Source organism: Panthera uncia (genome assembly GCF_023721935.1).
Source record: "Panthera uncia isolate 11264 chromosome A3 unlocalized genomic scaffold, Puncia_PCG_1.0 HiC_scaffold_11, whole genome shotgun sequence".
Lineage (NCBI taxonomy): Eukaryota > Metazoa > Chordata > Mammalia > Carnivora > Felidae > Panthera > Panthera uncia.
Window position 1 is genome coordinate 56,966,941 of NW_026057578.1, and position 23,930 is coordinate 56,990,870.

At 44.7% G+C, this 23,930-nt stretch overlaps 1 protein-coding gene across 1 annotated transcript in view; it reads right to left on the bottom strand.

Annotated features, from left to right (window-relative positions):
* The window catches only part of IL1R2 (interleukin 1 receptor type 2), a 34,319-nt gene extending 15,762 nt beyond the window's left edge, over positions 1–18,557 (bottom strand). Inside the window, exons 1-3 of the mRNA XM_049651340.1 lie at positions 18,340–18,557; positions 1,430–1,554; positions 348–612 (exon numbers count right to left, since the gene is read on the bottom strand). Of these exons, the coding sequence (XP_049507297.1) occupies positions 348–612; positions 1,430–1,554; positions 18,340–18,353 (404 nt within the window). The 5' untranslated portion in view covers positions 18,354–18,557. The remainder of the gene's footprint in view (positions 1–347; positions 613–1,429; positions 1,555–18,339) is intronic.
* Positions 18,558–23,930: the final 5,373 nt, after the last annotated feature.

Consider the following 23,930-nt stretch of genomic DNA (forward strand, 5'->3'; position numbering starts at 1 on the left):
GGGGTTTACATTCTTACAGGGTAGGCAAACATTAAATACGTGAACACACATGTGTCAGGTAGGAAAACTACCAGCAGGGTAAAAAGAGAGAGTGTCAGGAATGCTGTTTTAGGTAAAGTGGCTAGGGAAGCCCTCTCTAAAGAGGTGACATTTGAGCAAAGACTTAAATGGAGAGAAAGAGCCATGAGGGTATCTGGGGAAAGCTCTCGGGTAGAGGTATTTCAGGAACAGTGAAGAGGACAAAAGGTAGATTCTCATTTTGAAATCCAGGTCAACACTGAAGAACCATGCAAAAGTCCATTCTGGAAGGAGCTCCACTCCATACCCTAGTCCTGGGGGGGCCTCACCTGACAGTGCAGAGGTAGGTGCCAGAGTCCTCTTGCAAGGCTGGCAAGATCCAGAGAGCACCATCCTGGACCCACATTCGTGTCTCTTCTTCCCCTGGAATCGTTCTAGCAGAATCATTTTTATGCCATGTCACATTGACGTGGGGGCTGACAGACTCCCACAACCAATACTGCACCTGGGGGCACTTCAGGACCACAGGCTCCCCTTCCACTTTGAAGTCAGTTTTGAAATGCTTGCCAAGAAACTGGCAGTTTCCTGCAGCCACTGAAGGACAGAGAGATCATAGTCAGGCTTTGGATCTAAAACCTCCTTGGATGGGCAGCTCTGAAGAAGCCGCGTGCCCCTAACAAGTGGCCTGCACCCCGGAGGCCCCATTAAACACTCCTGTTATAATGATTTCAAAACTCCCAAAAACAACTTTTGGGTTACTGTCAATTTCAATTTACATTTTGTGGGGAAAATTCAATCTGGTTCACATGGAGATGAAAAAATGATTAAAAAGTTGGGTCATATTTTTCACTTGTTGACTCCTTATCATTAAAAGTAGATTTGGGGGGAGCCTGGGTGGCTCAGTTGGTTAAGCATCCAACTTTGGCTCAGGTCATGATCTCATAGTTTGTGGATTCGAGCCCCGTGTCGGGCTCTGTGCTGACAGCTCAGAGCCTGGAGCCTGCTTCAGATTCTGTGTGTGTCTCTCTCTCTGCCCCTTCCCTGCCCATGCTCTGTCTCTCTCTATCTCTCAAAAATAAATAAACATTAAAAAATTAAAAATAAATAAAATTAAAAAATAAAAGTGGATTTTGGCTGAATTCAGATACAAAAAGAGCTTAGTTGTGACAGGACATGTGGTTAAAATCCAAAGGCACCTTTTCCTGAGGGCAAATACACCACCTTCTTGGCTCACTCTTTGGCAGGAATGACCTATGCCCAGAGCAAGCACAGTGCAACAGAGGAGATGGGCAGGAGGAAGCATCTGTCACAACTTGCCTTTTGAAAACAATAGACTTCACTAGATAAACAACTGCTTTCCCCCAGAGAAGCTTCAGGCAAGCCCTTTCCAGCTGAAAGATTCATTTCTCACCTGTGTGTTCCTCAGGCTGAACGGTGAAGGAATAAACGCAGATTATCAACACGTACAAGACAAACATTGTTTCCAGCAACTTCTGAAGGACACGGGAGGTGATCTCAGGTTCAGCACCCCCTAATCTGTAGGAGGAGACAGAGGGGTCACCAGGAGCCACACACACACCCAGAGAGAGAACACCTTGACGATGGTCCCAGCAGGAGGCTCTGAAGGCTTCACCTGAAGATGGAAATCTTTTTGCCCAGACTTTATAACCAAGAAAACACAAAAGTTTTGGATTTTCTCCTCAACAGCTATATTCACTGAGCATACCTAACATCAACTCCCCAGAGCACTAACAAGGTGCCTTGGAAGAGGTGTTCCATATCTTAAGTGTTTCTCTCTCCTGAAGTGTGCCTTAGTGCTCCCTGCTGCAAACCGAGATGCTCTTTCCTTGGTTGTGGCCACTGCCTAGGCTCTCTCCAACCTTCAGGTCTTTACTCAAAATCATTTTAGTGAGGTCTTCCTTGACCTTCCCGTGTAAAGCTGCACCACCCTTCTGTGAATGTTGCACATTTTCCTTTCCTGCTCTATTGCTGTCTGTGGCATTCATCATCAACCACGTTCCCTCCCTATAGAATGCAAGCTCATGTACTCAAAGACCCTATTTACAACTATATCCTTAAGTTCTACTTGTTGAATGAATGAGTGGCTTAATCACTAGAAGCCAAAAGGTCTTTATATTTTACTTGTTGGAGAACTCTTCCTTCTGTCTCTATGGATTAGCTCTTATTTTACATACAATTCTGACATACCTGATGGATGCTATGTACCGCTAACTCTCTGGTCTAGAGCATCCCAGGAGGAAAAGCAAAATAAGTTACAAATAGTGAATAGCTTACACAAGTTCATAAAGTACTCCTCCCCACATACTTCCCCAAGACTGGAGCACCAGATGTCTCCATAATTCCCTGCAGTCCCTTTCACACCGTAGCGTAATGGTCTGTTGTATTAGCCAACCATTGCCACAACCATACTACCAACAATCCATCTCGAGACTGAAATGAATAAAACAAGCGCCATGGCGATCACGCCAATGGTGTAAAGCAATTCTATCTCACAGTCCGTGAATCAGATAGGGGTTGGCTGACCTAGATCGGGCTGTTAGGCTTGACTCCATGCTTCGGGTGGGATTTAAGTCTCCTCCATGTGTCTCTCATCTTCCTTGGACCTACAACCTCCTGGGAGATGATCTTCTGTGATGGCAAAAAAAGGACGCAATGTGGCAAGAGCACTCAAAGCCTTGCTCAGAACTAGCTTACTGCTGGTTTGCCCACATTCCATTGGCCAAAGCAAGTCATGTGGCCAAAGCTGCCATCACTGGGGCGGGGAGATTACTTCCACCTCTAGTGGGAGGAGCCTCAAGTTACACTGGAAATGGAAATACCTGGGAGCAATGATGACGTCTGCCACAACCGTGTCTTGTTGGCTTCCCTGGGTGGGGACAGTCTTGAGAACCGAGGCATGGTCTAATTCACAGCCCTCAAGGCCTATAAAATACCCAGTCCCAGAGAGTACCGGAGATTATTTGCGCTCAAAAGCCTAGCAGGAAATTGGGAGTGATGAGTGAATCCAGGAAAAAAAAAAAAAAAAAAATTCCCTATCACCATCCCTTCCCCATTTCCTTAAAGTTTAACTTGTTCCCTGTCCCTGGAACAGATACCATTCTGAATGTCTCACAGTAAACCCAGATGGACCTTAAGTGGCCAGGGCAGGATTGGCAAACTGAGGAAGTACACTTGCATGCTAGTAACCCTCCCTCATCCGAAGGCACGGGTTCAGAGTTGCAGTCTGAACTCCCCCTTGAGTGACGAGGAACTGGAATGGGCAGTGAAATGACCTGAGATCTTCCCCTTAGCTGTGTGTCTACCCCAGGGCTGTTTCCCCTAAGCTCTTCCTGCTTCTGCGTGGTCCTATCCTTCACCTGTTTCTGAAACACAAATGTTTCCTGTGACTTTAACCACTAACCCCAGCCTCAGGTTAACCAGGCAACTTGATTAGCATAAGAGTCACAACAACATTGACCAAGTTGCTTTGCCCTCTTTGCACACACATTAGCTTCTCGCATCCCCAACTGTACTGGTCCCAGCCAGATTCACTGGTTCTCTAGAGAGGCTTTGAAAAAAGAGGGAGTCAAATACACATGCATAACCAATACCACATATCCAAATAAGTGGATGAAGTCAAAGATGGTGACACGGGGACTGAAAAAATAGTGAGCTACTGAGCTAAACACTGAGAAAATAAGTTTTGCCATTTTACCCCCATGATGTGAATCTCATGATTCACATCAATTTGACAGATCATATAATACAAGAGATTAAGGAAGTTATATAGCTTGACCAATATCTCACAACTAGTAAGCAGGAATTGAAGTTTAAACCCAAGACTACTGATTCCAAAGCCCTTACTCTTCAAAAATATAGTATTTATGACAGATGCTGCTAGCTTCCTCCTCTAAGATCTGTCCTCCCTGCTTTGTCAATTATAGAACCCCTGACTCTTAGTGTGACACATTACTATCCCACACAAAGTCTATATTTCCCATCCTCCCTTGCAATTAGGAGTGGCCTAGTGACAGAATTTGGGTCAATGAATGTAGGTGGAAATGTATGCTCCTCCTGGGAAGTCGACTTAAAAGCCTCCTCAAAAGACTTAAAAGTCTCCACTGGTCTTCCTTCCTGCTAGCTCAGTATGGATATGGTGGGTGGATTACAGCCACCATATTGGGTCACAAGGTGCAGACCACTTGCAGACAGTGCTGGGATAAGACAGGAACATGAGTCCTTCAGTGGTTTCATGGGGTTCCCACCCTAGACTACCTTTTTTTTTAATATGTTTAGGCTTCCTGCCATACATTGGCAAACTGAATCCCAATATGCAAACTTTTCAAACTTTATAAAAAGAACACCGGGGGAAGGAGCCCTGACAGGTCAGGTGTTGTGTTCTCACTGGTCCTCTTTCTGATACTCAACTGTTTCAAACAGTTTCTGCTGACTGACTCTTTAAGAAGTCACTTTGACTCAGCTTCCTGGCTGGTTCAGTCGGTAAAGCAAAAACTCTTGCTCTTAGAGTTATGAGTTCAAGCCCCACGCTAGGTGTAGAATTTACTTAAAAGAAAAAACTTATTTTATGGGGTTCCTGGGTCTCAGTGGGTTAAGTATCCAGCTTTTGATTTTAGCTCAGGTCACAATCTCACAGTTTGTGAGATCGAGCCCCATAGCGGGCTCCGTTCTGAGCATGGAGCCTGCTTGGGATTCTCTTTCTCCCTCTCTCTGCCCCTTCCCCATTTGTGCATTCACGCACCCTCTCAAAATAAATAAATAAACTTAAAAAAAAATAGAAGTAATTCAACTCAAAGGCAGGAGGAGCTGAGCAGCCTCCCTTTGGATGAAAGCACCTCCCAGGACACAGGTGCAGGCTTAGTCTTGAGTTATGTGGTTTGTAACCACGTTTAAAATTACTTTGACACCAAAGAGTCAGACTGTGTCCATCCAGGGGGAGTTATCAGCTGAGGCTTCACAGAGCTACAGAGCTGGAAGGGTCTTAGGGAAATCTAGTCGTTTCACTTTCTTTTTCACATGTTGAAAGTGATTTGGACATTAACCTTCTTCTCAAAATCGCATGTCTGGTCAGGGTGAGAAGTAGAGATATTTCAACAAGGACCCTGTTCCAGTGGCATGAAACCCTAAAATGTTGTACTCCCCATCCCCTCTCACCCACCCACCCCCCTTCCAGGGCCCCCTCAGCCAAAGGAATTAATTGCCTTGGTTTCCCTCTGAAGACTTTGGCAAAAAACAACTGCTTTACTGTGACCTCTTCAGGAAGTGGCTTCAGACAACTAAACCACAAACATGCAGTAGTGATCATTTTTAATAATCAAAACCTCAGGAAAAGGCTGGAACCAAAATTGCCCTAGCGTGGGAAATAGTAAGTCTTTGGCAGGCCTAAAGGAAAAAGAATTTGTTCTGCAGAGGTGTGCAGCAAAACATTCCTCTCCTGCCCTACTTTCTTTCAACATGTCTTTAAATTACAGACAATTTGACATTTCTTGAATCCGAGTTGACCTTCTTACTGGAAGAAAGAAATTTTAAAGGCAACTGATTCCAAGAATTTGAATGACAATTTTTTTTTCCACACAACTATGTTTCACTACACCCAGTGTACGAAAACCGAAGAATAAGATGGAAAGCAGGGCCAGGAATAAGAAAATGACCAACAATTTGTGGAAAGTTCAAGGAAGGAGAAAGGACACAGTACGGTGGAAAAAGCTGGTGGCCCCGCACTGAGCCTAGCACCCTGCTTACCGCCTTTGATCCCTGGTGTCAGCCTCCTGCTCATGGATGGTACACATAGCCTAAGAGTATGTAGCTGTTTGCTTCACCTTTTAATTTAATTTTGAAAATCCCAACAGACTAAAAAAGTGAGGATGGCATAACACCAGTATGTATTTCACGAGACTCACCAATTATTAACATTTTGCTTTATTCTCATTCTCTCTCTGTCTCCTTCCCTATATATACACACACATATATGTGTGTATATATACATATATAAAGCATGTATATACATACGCATATATATACATATATACATACACACACATATATACATACACATATATACATATATACACATATATACATATACACACATACGCACACACATATATACACATATAATATACACACATATATACACGCATGTGTACATATATACACATGTATACATATACATATATACACATATGTGTATACACATACATATACATATACTTACACATATACATACACATACACATATACATATTGTTCCCCTGAACACTGGAAAATTACAGACATCTCAAACTTCACCCCTAAATACTTTAGAATGCATATAGGAACACATGTTTTAGCAGATTGAGAACAAATAAGCAAATAAATGATAGCTCCAGAGATCAATCTTCAGGCATTTAAAAGGATTAAACATGTTACCCTCTAGTATATTTTAATATATCTCTTAATTCACTGAAAAGATTAAACTTTATTTCTATCTTCACCTTGTTCCGGAAAGATTTTAGGCAGCTGCCAATCTCTGAGTCAGGCAGTACAGTCACCCAAAAAAGTAAAACAAAGATGACAGATCTTGAATATTAATGAAGTCAAAGAGTTATCAGGCCCTACTCATACTATTTAGCCACCTCCAGTTTAAAGTAAATTCCTAAAAACTGACACATGTTGTTGCAGGCATGTGGTATGAAACCTTTTGACACCCAAAGGAAAATAAATATTTGCATCAATGTTAAGCTTGGAAATTTTTAAAATTTAAAGCCGAAGCAAAATAAGAAGTATTTTGAACTAAGTCTCTGGAAAGCACAGGATGTTAAGAGCTTAGGGAATAAGAAGATTCTTTAGTTTCAGATGCAGAGAAATACATGATCAGTTTTGAGGCAGCTTTTTTTTTCTTTTTAGTATACTGGCTTAAAGCAGAACCCTTGATGGGTTGTCTACAGAAAGGAGAGAAACTAGTTTCCCCACCACACCACACTCCCCCCACCCAACCCCAGAATTCAGGGAACTCAGTGCAGCATGGTGGGACAATTTCTGGTCTGCATGGCCATGTCAGAATGAGAGCACCTCAATGTCCTTGACTCCAGTGGGGTCTGGGGAGATGGAAATGCTTACTGGAAGCCATGGCACAGGAAGACCCATCTTTGGGCCATGATGGGCTGAATCTCAAAGGGAAAACTTAGAGAAGCTAAGACTTGGCTCCACCAAGGGCTACATGCCTTCTTTATGTTTTACTTTCTGAAACCACTCTTTTTTCATCAAACCTTTTGAGCTTGGTCAACTGCCCCAACCAAGAACCATTGACAAAGAGGTTTAACAAATCAACCCAACTCATCTCCCCACTCATTTGAATCCTCTGTTCACACTTTGCATTCCCAGTAAGACTGAGTCATTCAGAGCCCCCAGCAAGTGGACCATCAACCAAGACACTTCCTTCACCTTCTTCCTGCATCAGGCCCTCTTACAGGCTAGCCCCTGACAAGACCCACCCTTCCAGCTCAGAATAATTGCCATCCTCCTAGAATATGACTGATGTGGAGTGGAAGCTCCACCCATGAGGCCCTCAGCACCCACAGTATGAATCCACCAGGCTTCACATTCTCCTAACCTGATATTTGTGTGAGAGGAATTTTCTGCTCTGAAAAATTCCAGAGGGCTAACTAAACTCATGAGTCTGGTAGAGTGCATCATCCCCATTATAAACATGAAGCAATGGAAATAGACTCAGATACATTAAGTAACTTACCCAAGGCCACAGAGCTAATGGAATGATAAAGTGGAATGTAATCCTGAGTCAACACAATCCTTAGCCTTGGTATTCATCCTCTGCTCTATAGAAGCACCAGAACCTGGAGCTAGAGGGGGCTCTAGAAGCCATAAAGTTCAGCAGCCCAAACAGTCTTTCCAAACCCAGCATCCTCCATAGATTGCCAACTTTACCCCTCATTAGATGGACACTTCCAGTCTTGGAATATACACATGATCAGAAACTTCTGTCATTTAGGGGCATATGGGTGGCTCAGTTGGTTAAGCATCTGACTGTTGATTTCAGTTCAGGTAATGATCTAGCAGTTTATGGGATTGAACCCCACATCTGGCTCTGTACTGAGGGCACCGAGTCTGCTTGGGACTTCTCTCTCCCTCTCTCTCAAAGTAAATAAACATTAAAAAAAAAAAAAACCAGAAACCTCTGTCATTTCAAATGTAAATTTGTCTTCCCCTAAGCTCCACTCATTGGTCAGAGTCCATCCTAGAAGGAAGCTCAGAAGAAGTCCGTCAACATTGCACAGTAGTTCTGAGAGTTAGGGAGTCTCTACGGGAAAGAACTGTGGAAAGCACATGGACTTGAGAGTCTGACAAAGCAAATGTGAGTCCTGCCTTCCTTGTGTGCCAGCGGGATGGTTTAGGGCCCGTGGCGGGGCGGGGACTGGGGGGCGTGGGGATCATACTGCCTCTGAGAGACTCAGTCTGCTAATCTGTAAAATGGCTGTAGCTAGCATGTGGCACAGAAGGGTCAGATTCCATGTGATATGTAAAGAGGTCAACACAGAGCTGGCAAAGACAAATCACTTAAAATGTGGTGGCTCTCATCAGCACTTTACAGAAGCAGACCCAAAAACTCAGGAGGTGAGTAACTTTATCAAGAGCACACAACTGGCAGAATTGAGTTAGAAGTCAGAGTTTCCACCACCTGCATTCTTACTAACTCCTGCTAAGGGTCCCTCTCACAGCCTGAGAACTTTCTGGTACCATAGTCAATAACTTACCTAATACCAGTTGCTACATTAGAATGGTGTTCAACTTTACCTAATGGAATCAATAAACCTGATGCCTAAACCCATATTATAGAAAAATGTTTGGGGCACCTGGGTGTCTCAGTCAGTTAAGTGTCTGACTCTTGATATCAGCTCAGGTTGTGATCTCCCAGTTGTGTGATTGAGCCCTGAGTTGGGCTCTGCGCTGACAGCACGAAGACTGGGATTCTCTCTCTCCCTCTCTCTCTGCCCCTCCAGTGCTTGTGCGTGCATGCATGCTCTCTCTTTTCCTCTCTCCCTCACTCAAAATTAAATACATAAACTTTAAAAAAAGAAGTGTGTTTAACATGTAGACACACAATTGTAAATACATGCACACACACACATTGAAAGCCTACCATGGAATTCTGATGCTTTCATTCAGACCGACATCTTAGCGGTAAAGTCTTTAAGCACATTAGAGCAGGAGATTGAAGCTGGATTTCTGGAAGCTGGATTCACTCTACCATTAACTAGCTGTGTGATCTTAGGCAAGCCACTAAGAGATTTACCCAATCTGGGTCACAGTTTCTTCATCTCTAAAATAAAAACAAGGACTGAGCTGCTGAAAGCTCCCAGGTCTCTTTCAGCTGTAAAACCCTAGGATTCAAAGTCAGTGTGGATTTGCACTTAGGCTCCGGGCCATGGGCACAGCTCCAGTTTCTAAAGCAGGAAGTAAGGGGCCTTAGTCAGATAACCACCAAATCTCATCAATTCACTTGCAGAAGTCCCAAAGCCAGAAAACAGCAGAGCCAGGATTCAAGACCTCTGAGTTCTCCTGAGGATGGGAGTTCTAGCTCCACTGGGCTACTCACTGGGTAATGTTTGTTGTGTGTTGGCATGGGACAGGAAGCAACCCCTTTAAGCCGAATGTGGCTTTCAACCTCTTGTAATCTGAGTGTATGTAATAAACACCACACAGTCATTCAGAGAACTTATTCATCTGAAATAAGTCATTCAGAGAACTTATTCATCTGAAATAAGGTGGGCAGAGGAAACAAGGACAAAATGATCTGAACAGCTGAAAGAGAGCAATATGATCCTGGCACAAAGGCATGTATATTTTACTCACAAAAGGAGCTTTTCACCTCTCTCACAGAACCTCTTTCTGGTTGCGTATAGAGTATTATCACTTCTCAGAGTGGCAATTATATTTTCTAAAGATGGCCACAACAGTATCTCCCATCTTACGTGGTCTTCTATGATGTGATTGTGCACTCTGCCATCACAACTTGGAGTCCAACTCCCCTCCATTGAATGGGGCCAGCCTGGGACTTGTGTCTAACCAACAAAATAATGCTGGGTGAATGCTTCCACCTAGTTTCCTTGGGATGCTTACTCTGGGGAAAGTCAGCCACCATGTAAACTGTCCAACTACTCTGAGACCACCTTGCAAAGGAGGCCACATGTAAGGAATATGGTTGACAGTTCCAGCTATGTCTGGCCTCATAGGAATCCCCTCAAAGACACCATCCATGTGAGTAAAGCCCTCTTAGACTCTCCAGAAGAGTCCTTTCACTAGCTGAGTACCACTGTTTGAACCCAATCAAATCACATGGAGCAGAAGAATTGCTTAGCTGAGTCCCTCTCAAATTCATGACCTGCAGAATACGTGAATTATAATAAAATGTTTGTTATAAGCTGCTAAATTCTGGGGCACTTTGTTACACAGCAATATGTGACCAGAACACTTCATCAAATGCAGATTCGAGGTGGCAAATTAGAAAGAGGGACTGTACTGGTAGAAGAAAATGTACAGAGAAGCGAGTGACAGCTGATGGCCCAATGACACAGGACACAGAAAAACATTAAGACAGATGCAGGAAAAAGGAAAAGAAAAATATGAAGACAGTTGCAAGAACCAGAGTACTTCAATCAAGGACCTTTAAGAGCAGACATCAATGGTCCCTCCACCTCACTATGCCTGACTGACAGTGTCAGGGTGACACATTCCAATGTATTTCTCTCCTTGCTATCTCCAATTCTTCTGCCACTATAGCCCAAAGAAAAGGGAAGAGCAAAACCCTCCCCAGAAAGGAGGGAAGGAAGTGGATGTGACATATTCCTTCCTGGTAGGAAGGGGAAGTAGAAGAAAAGGCTTTGGGGGCTGCAGGGTGAAAGGAGGAAAACCACAAGAGCAAGTAGGCATATTGGCATGCTCCTGAGACACACGGTAGAAGGGATGGGGGTGGGGGAGCAACTGAGAGCAGAGAAACTTTTGTTCTGCTTTCAAATTGGGTCTCCAGAGGAACACCACCATGGTAAAGCAAGGCATCCTGACTAAGTGGAGGTGCTAAGGAAGAAGGTAAATAATGGCATGGCATGTTCAGGTAGAGGGATGCAAGGGTTAGTCCCCTGCTAGATTGAGTTCTTCACTGATGGAGAAGAGATCCAGATATTCCCCTGTGCTTCCCGTGGAGAACGGGAGGTAAACTGAGATCTGGGCTACTATGGGCTGACATGATGAAAGACGAGGTGACTTGAAGCCAAGACTGCCAGATATTCAGTCCATGAGGAGCAGTGTGGCCAAATGTGGAAACATACCCCAAACAGGTGGTAAATTCCACACACTTAAGCCCTGAGCTCTCCACCCTCTACTACCATGGCTTTTCTGGGGCTCCCCTGAGATCCTCTTGGTCCAGCAACAAATACTACAGCATCCATTCCAACTGGTTGATGTTCATTCATCCCTGCTGGTTGTTAAATATTCTGAGTATAATCTGCACAAATGGCCAGTCTAAGCCAGGAGAGAAACGTGGCTATGGCCAAGACACAGAGAACCTATGGAGCCAGTGAGGCACACAGTAGACCCAAGTTGGCCACTGTCATGGCTCTGACCCAGCTGCAAGATCAGACCATGGGTTTTCCCAGCCACAGAACTCAGCAGTAGATTCAGCAAGACACTACATGACCACCCCATCCAGAGACATCTCCATGGAAACCAGTGAAGTCCTCAGGCCATCAGGTGTGGACTGTCACCCTTCCCATCCTGCCCTGAGGACATGGCCTCCCTATTGTCAGACTCCTTCCTGGCTAGGAGGTGAGAAACTCTGAAAGCCTGAGCTCCACCCAAAAGAGACTGAATAAATCCAAGAGAGGCAAATGTGAGCCAGCAAGATGGGGATGACATTTTCCTAATGAAAAGGGGCCTCAAGACCAAATGAGATTCTTATTAAAATAGTGATTAAAGGTACAATTTTTAGCATCAATTTGTAGTGAGTATAAAGTTTCACCATGCTACATATATTTTAGAAAGAGTTCCTTCCAAAATTAAGTTGTCAAAAAAGGTGGGTTTTTCTCTTTATGCATTGAAAGATCATCTTCCACTCCCTGGAAAATGTGCCCAACCAGGATGGCTTGTCCTCTGAGGGTCACAGAAGGTGGCAGCTTTCCCTAGCCCTGTGTCCAGCATGTCCATGAGAGCAGAGAAAAGTCAAGCGAAAACAAACCATTAAAAACTCAAACGATTTTGGGGTGCCTGGGTGGCTAAGCGTCCGACTTCGGCTCAGGTCATGATCTCATGGTTTGTGAGTTCGAGCCCCGCGTCGGGCTCTGTGCTGACAGCTCAGAACCTGGAGCCTGCTTTGGATTCTGTATCTTCCTCTCTCTCTGCCCCTCCCCTGCTCATGCTTTGTCTCTCTCTGTCTCAAAAAAAAATAAAACATTAAAAAAAAAAAACCTCAAATGATTGTTATCTATACCGTCTGGGGAAATCCATTGCCATGAGAAAGCCCACTAAAGCCCAGACTTACTGGGTTTTCCACAGACCCGAAAAGTCTCACCAGGAGTCCTTTGCTGTCCTCTGTGGCTGGGGTCAAGCATTCCATTCACACACTAACCCCTCTGGCTGTTTTCAGCCCTGCAATGCCCAGCCGCCTTGTCAAGAAGAGATCTGTGAAGCTGGACGGTCTGAAATCCTGCTTCCTCCCAACCTGAGCAACATGCTGTGGTAGACAGACTCACGCTGACCAATATCTGGAACTTTTCTACTTTGGATACACACAGAATTTCACTTCTCTGTACCCTTGAAGTTAGACATAGTCACATGACTGGTTATAGCCATGTAAAGTAAGTAGGAAGGATATGGATCACTAAGCATTTCATTTCTGGTGCCTACCCTCCAGCACTCTTTCTCTGAGCCCTTGTTTATTGACGGCGGCCACATAGGATGATCAGGTTATCCTGATGGGAGGCTGAGGTCTATCTACTTCCATCCATGGATCCACTCAGTTGTCTCTGCATGTCTTTCTCCTTCTGTTAAGTAGGAGAAACATCTATTTCCCACCCCAGCACTCATGTCAAAACAATCTAACAGATGGTCTTCATGAATTCTCTTTTGAAAATGTCCTCAAGTGGCTACAGCGAGCCGTCCACAGTCTCACACAGCTGACCAATGACAATGAGATAGCATGAGCAAAAGAAACTTGTGTTGTACTAAGCTACTGAGATGTTTTAGGTTTATCTCTAACTTGGAATGATATGCACAGCAACCGAAGAAAACAATTGTAATTGTTTTCTATTGTTGTGTAGAGATACCATGAACTCGGTGACTTAAAATAACACCCATTCATTAGTCATACTGCTGTGGGTCAGATGTCTGGTCTCAGCACGGATAAAGTCTCTGCTCAGGGTCTAGCAGACTATCAAAGCTCAGGGTCCTGTTCCAAGCGGTTTTTGGTAGGAGTCAGTTCCTTTAGATTATACAACTGGGGTCCCCACTTTCATGCCGGTTGTAAGCCAAGGCCACTCTCAGCAGCTAGAGGCCACCCACCATTTCCGGCCTCATGGCCACCTCCACAAGATGACAGTTTGTTTTCTCAAGGCCAATAGAACAATATCGGATGTTGCTTCATGTATGTCTGACCTCTTGACTCTGACCTCTAGACTTTTTTTTTTTTTTATACAGTCTACCTGGTTGTATCAGGCACACCCAGGAAAACTCCTTTTGATCAACTTCAAGTCAACTAGTCAGGGTCTTAAATTACACCTGCAAAATTCTTTCACCTTTGTGGTACAAGGTAAACCTAATCATTACATTCTTATATTCCCTCCTCATTCAGGGGAGGGGATATACAAGGGCCTGGATCAGTGGGGGTCGTCTTAGGATTCTGCTTACCACAGACATTTAAAAAAACATTCCGATGAATATTAGTTCTAGAAAATCCAGGAACTATCCACAGCTTTGCTTTCACTTCTTCCTTGCTCCCAAGTAAGAAAACCTTGTCCCAAACGTTTTGAAGCCTTGCTATTCAAAGTGTCATCCATGACCAGCAGCATCACTTGTGAAGAGAGGTGAAATCTCAGGCCCCACCTCAGACTCAGGCATCAGAATTATGGGCATATTAACGAGATTTCTAGGTGATTGAGAAGCATTGATCTTTAGATTGGTTCATCCTTAAATAAAGTAGGCAGAGGTCTACATGGAGTGAGAGCACAGCTTATATTAAATGCCCATGCCCTGATCACTCCAGGCTTTCAGAGCGGTTTCTGAAATTTTGCTGTCAGAATCACATAATCTGATGATGATATAGAAGATGGTGATACTAGCTAACATTTACTGAACATCAATATACGCCAAGCAGTAGGCAAAGCTCTTTTAATTTCCCCAACGTGTAATGAGCTACATATTATTATTTTTGTTTTAGAGATGAAGACATGGAGGCTTACAAGAAGAGTTCCTTACTCCTCTATGGAAAAACAAATAAAAGTGGTGGGGCCAGGATTTGCCATAACTCAGGGTGTATGTGATCGTATTGTCAGAAGTTGTCAAAGCTAGTCTGTGAATCACAAACTAGGGTCTGGGCCAATTCAGCTTGTGAGTAAGCATCCTTCAGCCAGAATGTTGGTATTACTTTTCACTGAATTTCTTTCCCAAGGGACAACCTCATTCCAATTGGCCACAAGCCCTATCACTCACAGACTCACAGAGTTGATTTACTGCTTGGACTGTGAATATACTCAAGCCTGAAATCCCCAATTAAGTCCACGTATTCTTGAATTTCCCCTTGACATTTCATGACAAATGTGGGTGGTATGAATACTTTCCAGAGATCCTTAACAACAGCAAAGAACCTCTGCTCCCTAACCCATCCCTGTTATCTGATGAGTGAAACTAATGTCCAGAAACTAAGGTACATGTCTACGTCACATAGCAAGATAATATCAAGGTTCTAAATTGGGCTCTTTTGGCCCTGCAATCAAATATCACAATCATCTGCCTCCTCATGTTTAGGAAACTATTTATGCTCAATATGAAACAGAGGTTCTTAACTAAAGTATGTTTCAGAAACGTTTGGATGGAGGTTAATATAGATTCTCAGACTTCTCTCCTATTTACACCACTGGTGAGTCAAATGCCCATTAATCTGAAATTCATCAGATAAATTACAGGTTCAGAACACAGAGTTTGAAGTCGAGCTAGTCCCTGAATAGTTAATAGAGGTGGGACAGTAAGGAGTATAAGGGACAGAATAGGGCAGTGGCTCTCAGCCTTGGTTATACATTGGAACTCCCTGAAAAGTTTTAAATTTTTCTTTTAATGTTTATTTATTTTTGAGAGAGAGAGAGAGTGTGTGAGCAAGGAAGGTGAATAAAGAGAGACACAGAATCCAAAGCAGTCTCCAGGTTCTGAGTATCAGCACAGAGCCCAAAGCAGGGCTCGAATTCACGGACCACAAAATCATGATCTAAGTCAAAGTCAGACACCTAACCAACTAAGCCACCCAGACACCCCTAGAAAACTTTAAACACTACTAATGCCTGGATCCCAGCGCCCGACATTAATGATGTAATTGGTCCCAGGTACAGAGATTTTTAAAAGTTCCCCAACTGATTCTAACACTTGGCCAGGGCTGAGAACCACTGGAGTAGGGTCTCTGAGATGCTAGAGTATTAACAGCACCATCACCATTTCCCTTGTGACCCCACTGGGTTTGGCCCATCACCTGGCCACAGAAACTTCCATATTCCTTTCATCTTTTTGCTGCCCTTTGCCACCCCCTTCCTATGTTAAGCAATGTTCCTTCATTAGTGAAGAACAAAATTGATAGGAGCCTGAGGTCAAGATTCAGACACTAAGATACCTCTTGTTCCTGCTGTGATTATGTGTCCATCCGTTAAAAGAATGCTCCTATTTAAGACCTCCGGCCTCTGGTACTCATGTCAAACCCAGTGGGTCTCTGAGAGCTGTTTTGAAAATGGCCTCAAAATGTTGTTGTCCTGAAACAACTCCCTGGTCAGTTTGCATTGGGTGTAAAACTTCTTGTTGTTGCCTAAAGAAGTGGTTCTCAAAGTGTGGTCCCCGGACCCGGAGCATCAGCATCACTGGGGAACTGCTCAGAGATGCAAGTCCTCAGACATTCTGCACACAAGTACTGAATCAGAAATCTGAGCAGATCCAGCAGTCTGTGCTTACTAAACCCCAGGGGTACAGGTACACCCTCAGGTTTGAGAAGCACTGGCCAAAGGCTCTGTCTTGACCATGTGCCCCCATATGGAAAGCAGCTGATGATAACATAAAAAGGCAACCTAAACCCATACAACTGCCATTTGTCAGTTGCGTTTTTATGTGACACGGACTCTGCTAGCCTGGGAGGGAGGAGGAACAGGGCCTGAGGATCTTAATCACACAGTAGTTTGTCATGCAACAGCTGGGGTGTGAGGTCCAGTGGGAGCCAGGAGGTTGAGGGGACACCTGCTGGCAGGAGTTGGGAGGTGCTCCCTGGCAGCTGGGAATCAATGGAGCAGAGACTATCCTCACAGCTCCTCTGACCCTACCCAAGTTTCCTGCTTGCCTCTTAGGGTAACCAAAGAGGCCAAAATGTGGGAAAATGCAATGGAAATGGACAAGACTGTAATGAGATGTGACTGTAAATGAGATGTCAGTTGTGTGTGTGGGAATACCACACCGAGCCGGTGGGATGGAACCCACTGCCCCCCTTGAGATGGCAGAGCTCAGAGAGATGGGCCAGGGCAAGGGTGAACTGGGTGGGATGGGGTGAGCTGAGGAGTAGGAAGCAGCATCCCATCGCAGGCCCTGAGCAGCTGGTGGGGGGGGGGGGGGCGGGGGCTTGACAGGTCAGGTCACTCAACTGTCTGTTTATAGAAGAGGAAACCCAGACAGAGACGAGGCTTGACCTGGACCACACCACACTAATGGCAGAGCTGGGAGCTTCTGAGGACACTGGGGTTCCATGAGGAGCCAAGGCTTCCAAAGGGGTGGGATTCAAGAGAGATAATGCCAAAGAGTGAGAGCCAACATCTCGGCAGCACACACGGTGTGCCAGGCTGCTCCAAGCGCTTCCCGTGATTCAGACTCATTTACTCTTCCCACTACCTTGGGATCCTCCTCACGAAGGTCACTATTTACAGATGGGGAAACTGAGGCACTGAGAGGCTAAACATAAATTGTGCAATGTATTTCATTATAATTGGGGATAAAAATTAACTTTGTTTTAAAAATCGTACCTAGTTTTATTATTTCACGAGAATGAAGCAAGGGATAGAGGTAAGCTTAATGCTTCCTGGCTATTGATTACTGGCCAGCTGCTGGCCACTGGATAGATGATCTCTATCAAAATTGTACTCCTGGGGCGCCTGGGTGGCTCAGTCGGTTAAGCGGCCGACTTCGGCTCAGGTCATGATCTCACGGTACGTGAGTTCGAGCCCCGCATCGGGTTCTGTGCTGACAGCTCAGAGCCTGGAGCCTGTTTCAGATTCTGTGTCTCCCTCTCTCTGACCCTCCCCCGTTCATGCTCTGTCTCTCTCTGTCTCAAAAATAAATAAACGTTAAAAAAAAAAATTAAAAAAAAAAATTGTACTCCTTATTCACTAGAGTACAGAATGGTTTAAAGACAGTCATGTTATGGACACAGGTGTGACATCATACAGCTAGTAAGAGGCAAAGTCAAAACTCGAACACAGACCCTTTAGCCTCACAGCTCATACTTTACCACCACTATCTGCTTGCTACTCCTCCAAGACAACCCAGAGTCCTGGCATTCAGCCGGCTCTGAAAGCCCCAGTGTTAGAAGAGTGACACCCACTTTTAAAAAGGAAACATGCCCTACTAGAAAGTTCCCCAACCTTCCAAAGAAGAAAGCCTCTGAATTCAGTGTAAGCCTCGTAGGCACAGCCTCCCCCGAGGTGACCTGTCTACAACTATTAATTTCCTTTTATTGGATTCTGCACCAATTTTACCTGTTGCTTGGAAACATGGAAGATCCTCAGAGACCCTTTGATCCAGCCCTTTTTTGACAGAGAAACTGAAGCCCAAGAAGGTCAAGGTCACCTTCACACAAGTGAAGATCAAAGAGATGAGGAATGTCACCCAGGAAGACACCCAGAGACATCAGGAAATCTGCTTGAGGTTCCATTCTGAAATGGAACCCAAGGGTCCTGATGCCTCAGATTTCCCTCTCTCTCTCTCTCTCTCCCTCTCATTCTGTCATTCCCTCTCTCTCTCATTCTCTCACTCTCTCTGTTTCTCCTTCTCTCTCATACCCTCACATTCTCAAAATCCTCTTACCTGCAGCCCTGCATTCTTTGACTTTGTTGCTTCTCGCCTGGGGAAGGCTGCCAGGCCCAACTTTTACCTTCAGTGGAAACTCAGCAGTCCAGGCAGGGATTTATATCCTCGTCCTCCAGGGATTTCCTAATAGGGCTTGTGTCACTCTCTCTGACTGAGTGGCTGTGAACACACCTTTTCCCTCCTTACCGGGGAGCACCCTCTGGCTTATGGTGCTGGGTGCATGATCACTCAGTTGAGGAAGTGGCCAAGGAAACTGTGTGTAAGTTTCCTTATTTTTTTGTGACTCGCTAAAACTTACGTACTTCCAGCTGAGAGGTGGTTTTAAAGTGATGTGTATTCTGCCTGACCATGGCTCCATCAAAGAGAAAAGGAGGTCTTCTGGGCTTTAACTGGTGAGAGAGTTGATGTCTGTCCCCATGGAACCCTTCTGGGATAGAAGGAGAGTTAAGCTTTGAGTCCTCAGTGTCCCAGTCTTATATGATTTCTAATTGTTAAGTGAAGGAAGGCAGTGACTTTCCAAATCTTTATTACAATTTGTTGAATTTGTCAAACTGAATAGTTTGTCTGCTGGAAATGGAAATTCAGTCCTAAATCATGTCTGTACAAAACAAATGTCTCCTAACTCCCTCTAACAGGCCCAAAGGTTATGTTGATGGTTTCTCTATCCCCTTCATCAGCCACCAGTAGTTAGAGAGGAGGGAGTCATGTGGGGTGGGAGTGGAGGAAGAGAGGCAGTAAGCCAGACCAGTGGCTGCCACAGGAGCTTGCCCACTCACTGGGACCTGCTGCAAATCCTCAGATGCACAGGGCCCCTGATGGATTCACTGCCTTGCTGTTGGCCCAGATGGGCTTACGAGCACGCACCCCATCACCCTTGCCCCCTCCACATACCCCAGGGTCCAGTGCCCTCCTTGATATGAACACGAAGCCACATGGGAAAGAGTAAAAATCTGGCTGGGACCAAGGCATGGGGCCAGAACATGAACCCTCTGGGTCCCCAAGACCTCCTGTTGGGCCAAGTTGCATAGCGTAGGCAGAGGTGTAATGTGGATCCCCCTGTTGGTGAATGGAAAAGAACATTTATCCAAACGTCCTTAAAAATCCATATTACTAACCTTAATGACACATTCTGTCTAACTTACTCAGATACTCAGTTTCTTACAGGTGAAAAGGCAGATAGAGAAATGCTTTTAGAGAAGTCTTAGGGATTTCATATCCAGAACAAATGGCTGGAAGCTAAAAAGGCCCATTGGCCCTCGTTTTATCCTTTTGCTAACAAGGAAGATAACTTTCAGGGAACCACAGCTCAAATTGGGTAAATAAAATCTGAGAAAAATGCAATGTTGGACCTAGATAGAAACTTAGAGGTGGTTGCAAATTGAGGTCCAGGCACTTAAGGAGACCACAGGTGAGGAAGCTGTATTAATTTATGTAATTTCATGATGGAAGCTGTAATACCCCCAAAATGGAGTTTCTTGGGCAAAGAGTAAAGGTTACACTGTATCCATGCTTATTCTTTCTCCAATGACCAGTTGAAGGGGGAGCGTTTGGTTTTGTTCTGCAATCTTGACATGGTTAGATTGACGTGTGAGCTATACATTTTGAGTCAAGCCAAGTAATTTCAAGGGTGTAAATTCACCCTAGCAGGGAAATTTCCCCAAATACCTCATCATCCCAGGATGAAGGGTATACAAATAATTGAGTATTGTCCTCACTCTCTCTGTGGTCAACCAAACATACCAGCCTCAGCTAACCTTGCCTTGGCTGGGATCCTATTTGGTAAATAGCACAGGGAAGCCCACAGCTTAATATAGCCAAAGAGAAGAAGTGAAACCATGCAGTCTGCTTTTGGTCAAGTATAACTGCTGATCTTGTGATCCATAAAGAGGAATTTACATAACCTCACTTCTTCAATGGGAAAGTACGATCATGGAGCCACAAGAATTGCTTGAATAGCCCTTTGAGGAATTAATGCCTCAGACCCAACCGTCACTGAAAGTACTCATGGAAAAATGGCGACCCTCCCATATCCCTCCATTTCCCATCCATGGTCTACACTGTCCCCTCCTCATTATCACTAGAGTGTTTGGTTCAATTTCTCCACCAACTGATGGGAAATGGACAAGGCACAGAATGTTCTATAGTATCTCGAAATCCTCTGAGGTTTGAGGTGAAAGTCACCCAGGATGTTTATTGCAAGGATTGAAGCAATGAGTCTTCATTTTTCAAACCCAGCCCTTTCCAAAGTCTGTTTGGGGTCAGAAATTGACAGCAATCTTCTGAAAACCTCTGTGGCAAGCTTCCAACCTGCCCTGTGATGTCGAGGCCAGAGGGTACAGAAAAGTGAGGAGGGAGTTTGAGGGAGCAAAGAATCTGTGTTGGTCACTGTGTCATGGATTACAGCAGAGACTATTTGTCCCTGGTTTGATGGGACGGCCTCTGTCAAATTATCCTCATAAATTCACTCATTCTTATCCTTGATTTGGATTCAAGACAATATGGTCACCAAGCCCCTAGGGTCATTGAACATTCCAAGGCCTGCTCTGGTCAGTGGACCAATAACAGAAAAATACTCTTGTGCCTTATTCACAGAGGCAAGAGAAAAGTCTTCCCGTCCCCATACATAATTAACAAACTAACAAACTAAACGATTGACTGCAAATGGGCTTCTAACTCATCTGTGAAAAGAAGTAAATGCATTCTGTGTGGGTTTCCAGTTGCTTCTGTAACAAATTACCACAATCAGTGGCTCCACACAACACCAATTAATTCTCTTACAGTTCTGGAGGTCAGACGCATGGCATGGGTCTTGGAGGGCTAAGCTCCTTCTGAAGGCTCCTGGGGAAAATACACTTCTAGAGGTTGTCCTCATTGATTCACTGAGGCCTCCAGCACCCTCACCTTCCCCCCCCCCCGTGGTCCCATCATCACATGACCTTCTTCTATGTGTTCCTGGCTTCTAGTTCCCACACAGCTCTTTTTTTGAGTCATGAGAACTTTCTCTGCCTTCTAATAATCTCTTAGTAACGTATAGAAAATTTTGCTTTTTCGGCTGACACACTTCTGAAAAGTGGTGACGGGGCCTGAGTCATCCTGCAGGGCCCCAGGGGTACCATCGCCTTCTCATCTGTGTATCATGTTATATAATGCACGGCCTCACAGTGACCCCACCTGTGCGGTGACACACCTGGCCTGCGACAGGCACGCACACTTTATGCAGAGCCCCAACCCCTCCAGCACACTCATCGCCCCTGGGGCAGGTCGTCACAAGCAGGCTCAGCACTTGGGCTCAGCAGCCTTCAGCAGCTGGAAGGAGGGCCTCAACTGAAATTAATCACAAAGGAGAATCCACGCTTCTCAGCATCCTGTCATGGGCTGGCACTCCAGCTTCCCCAGGAAGTGACATCCACAGTGGTTACACATGGTGCTTCATCCAGCACTACTGAAGCAATTGCCTCTGCCCCTTCGGGCCTGTGGGTGGCCCATGACCTCATGCCACTGCAGCTAGCCTCGGTGCAACAATGCATACACTGGACAGGGAAAGGGTGGTGACAGTCACACCCCCTAACCTGGTCTGGGAGATGTTGAGCTTAGAAGCATGGGGCAGTTACATGCCAATGTGTATTTTATGGACGAGACAGTGTTTTTAGAACAACTTTAAAATGAATCCACAGGGAACTCCATTCCTATGTCTGCCAAGTCAGGGCCAACCATTCCCCTTCATTAACCATGACCTTTATTAACAACATCTGTATTGTGAGGCTCTGACATCCGGGCCTTGCTGAGCCCTCAAGGGCTAGCCAACTCCTAGAGGTGGCAAACGACTCCCCCTACAAGCACACCTCTCAGGCATGCCCCAACCAATGTGTGCCCATGCCCCAACCACTTACGAATGTGTCTACCTCCATGGACTTGGTCCCCATTTGGGGGGTCCATTTCCCCTTCAGATCAAACACCTTTTGAAGCATTCCAATCCTTTGGGTTGAGAAGAGTAGATTAAAAAAAAAAAACACCAAAAAACGTTGGGGTGCCTGGGTGGCTCAGTTGGCTAAGCATCCGACTCTTGATTTTGGCTCAGGTCATGATCTCCCGGTCTCTAAGTTCAAGCCCTGCATCTACCTCGGTGCTGACAGCTCAGAGCCTGGAGCCTGCTTCAGATTCTGTGTCTCCCTCTCTCTCTGCATACCACTCCCCCAACTCACATTCTCTTTCTGACTCTCAATCTCTCAAAAATAAATAAACATTAAAAAAAATTTTTTTTAATAAAAATAAATTGTTTTCTGTACCCTGTCAGTATCCTGGGTCTCAGCAAAGGGCAGGACGGTGTAGAGGCAAAGCAAGTGCCCCAGCAGGGGAAGGAAGAGCCAGCACAGCAGGGGCAGGGAGCAGAGAGCTCTGTGCCAGCGAGAACCATGCCCGGGTCCCTAGGGCAGCAGTTCTCAAAGTATTGCCCACACCAACAGCAGTGGCACGTCCTGAGATCCCGGTAGAAATGGCATTCTGAGCCCTCATGCCAGACTATTAAATCAGAAATAGGGAGGTACCCGGCAACTGGTGCTTAACAGCCCCCCCACCCACATGATCCCCACGTGATTCTGATGCTGACAATCTCTTCTCTTTTTTTCAATTTTTCTTTTTTTTTTTAAATTTTTTAATGTTTATTCTTGAGAGAGAGAGAGACAAAGCACAAGTGGAAGGGGCAGAGAGAGAGGGTACACAGAATCTGAAGCAGGCTTCAGGCTCTGAGCTGTCAGCACAGAGCCTGACACGGGGCTCAAACCCACGAACATGAGATCATGACCTGAGTCAAAGTCAGACACTCAACCAACTGAGGCCACCCAGGCACCCCTCTTTTTTTCAATTTTTAATTGAGGTACAGTTGACATGCAATATTATATCAGTTTCAGGTGTATGATGTAGCAATTTGATATTTACCTTATGAAATGCTCACCATAGTAAATAGAGTCACCATCTGTCACCATACAAAGTTATTACAATATTATTGACTATATTTCTTATGCTGTTTGTTTCAACTTTGTGACTTCATTTATTTTATAACTTTGTGCCTCTTAATCCCCTTCACCTATTTTGCCCGTCTCCCCTCCCCCACCCTTCAAACTATCAGTTTGTTCTCTGTTATTTATGAGTCTGTTTCTGTTTTGTTTGTTTTTTTATTTTAGATTTCACTTATGAGTGAAATCATATGGCATTTGTCTTTCTCTGTCTGACTTATTCCACTTAGCATTATACTCGCTAGGTCCATCCATGTTGTCGAAGATGGCAAGATCTCATTCTTTTTTATAGCTGACTGACATTCCAGTGTGTGTGTGTATGTGTGTGTGTGTGTGTATACACACACACACATACATATATGTATATATGTATACATATATGTGTATATATACACATATATACATACATACCACATCTTCTTTATCCATTCATCTACCAGTGGACACTTGATTTGATTCCATACCTTTGCTATTGTAAATAATGCTGCAATAAACATGGCGGGGGACACATATCTTTTCAAATGAGCATTTTTGTTTTCTTTGGGTAAATACTTAGCAGTGGAATTACTGGGTCAT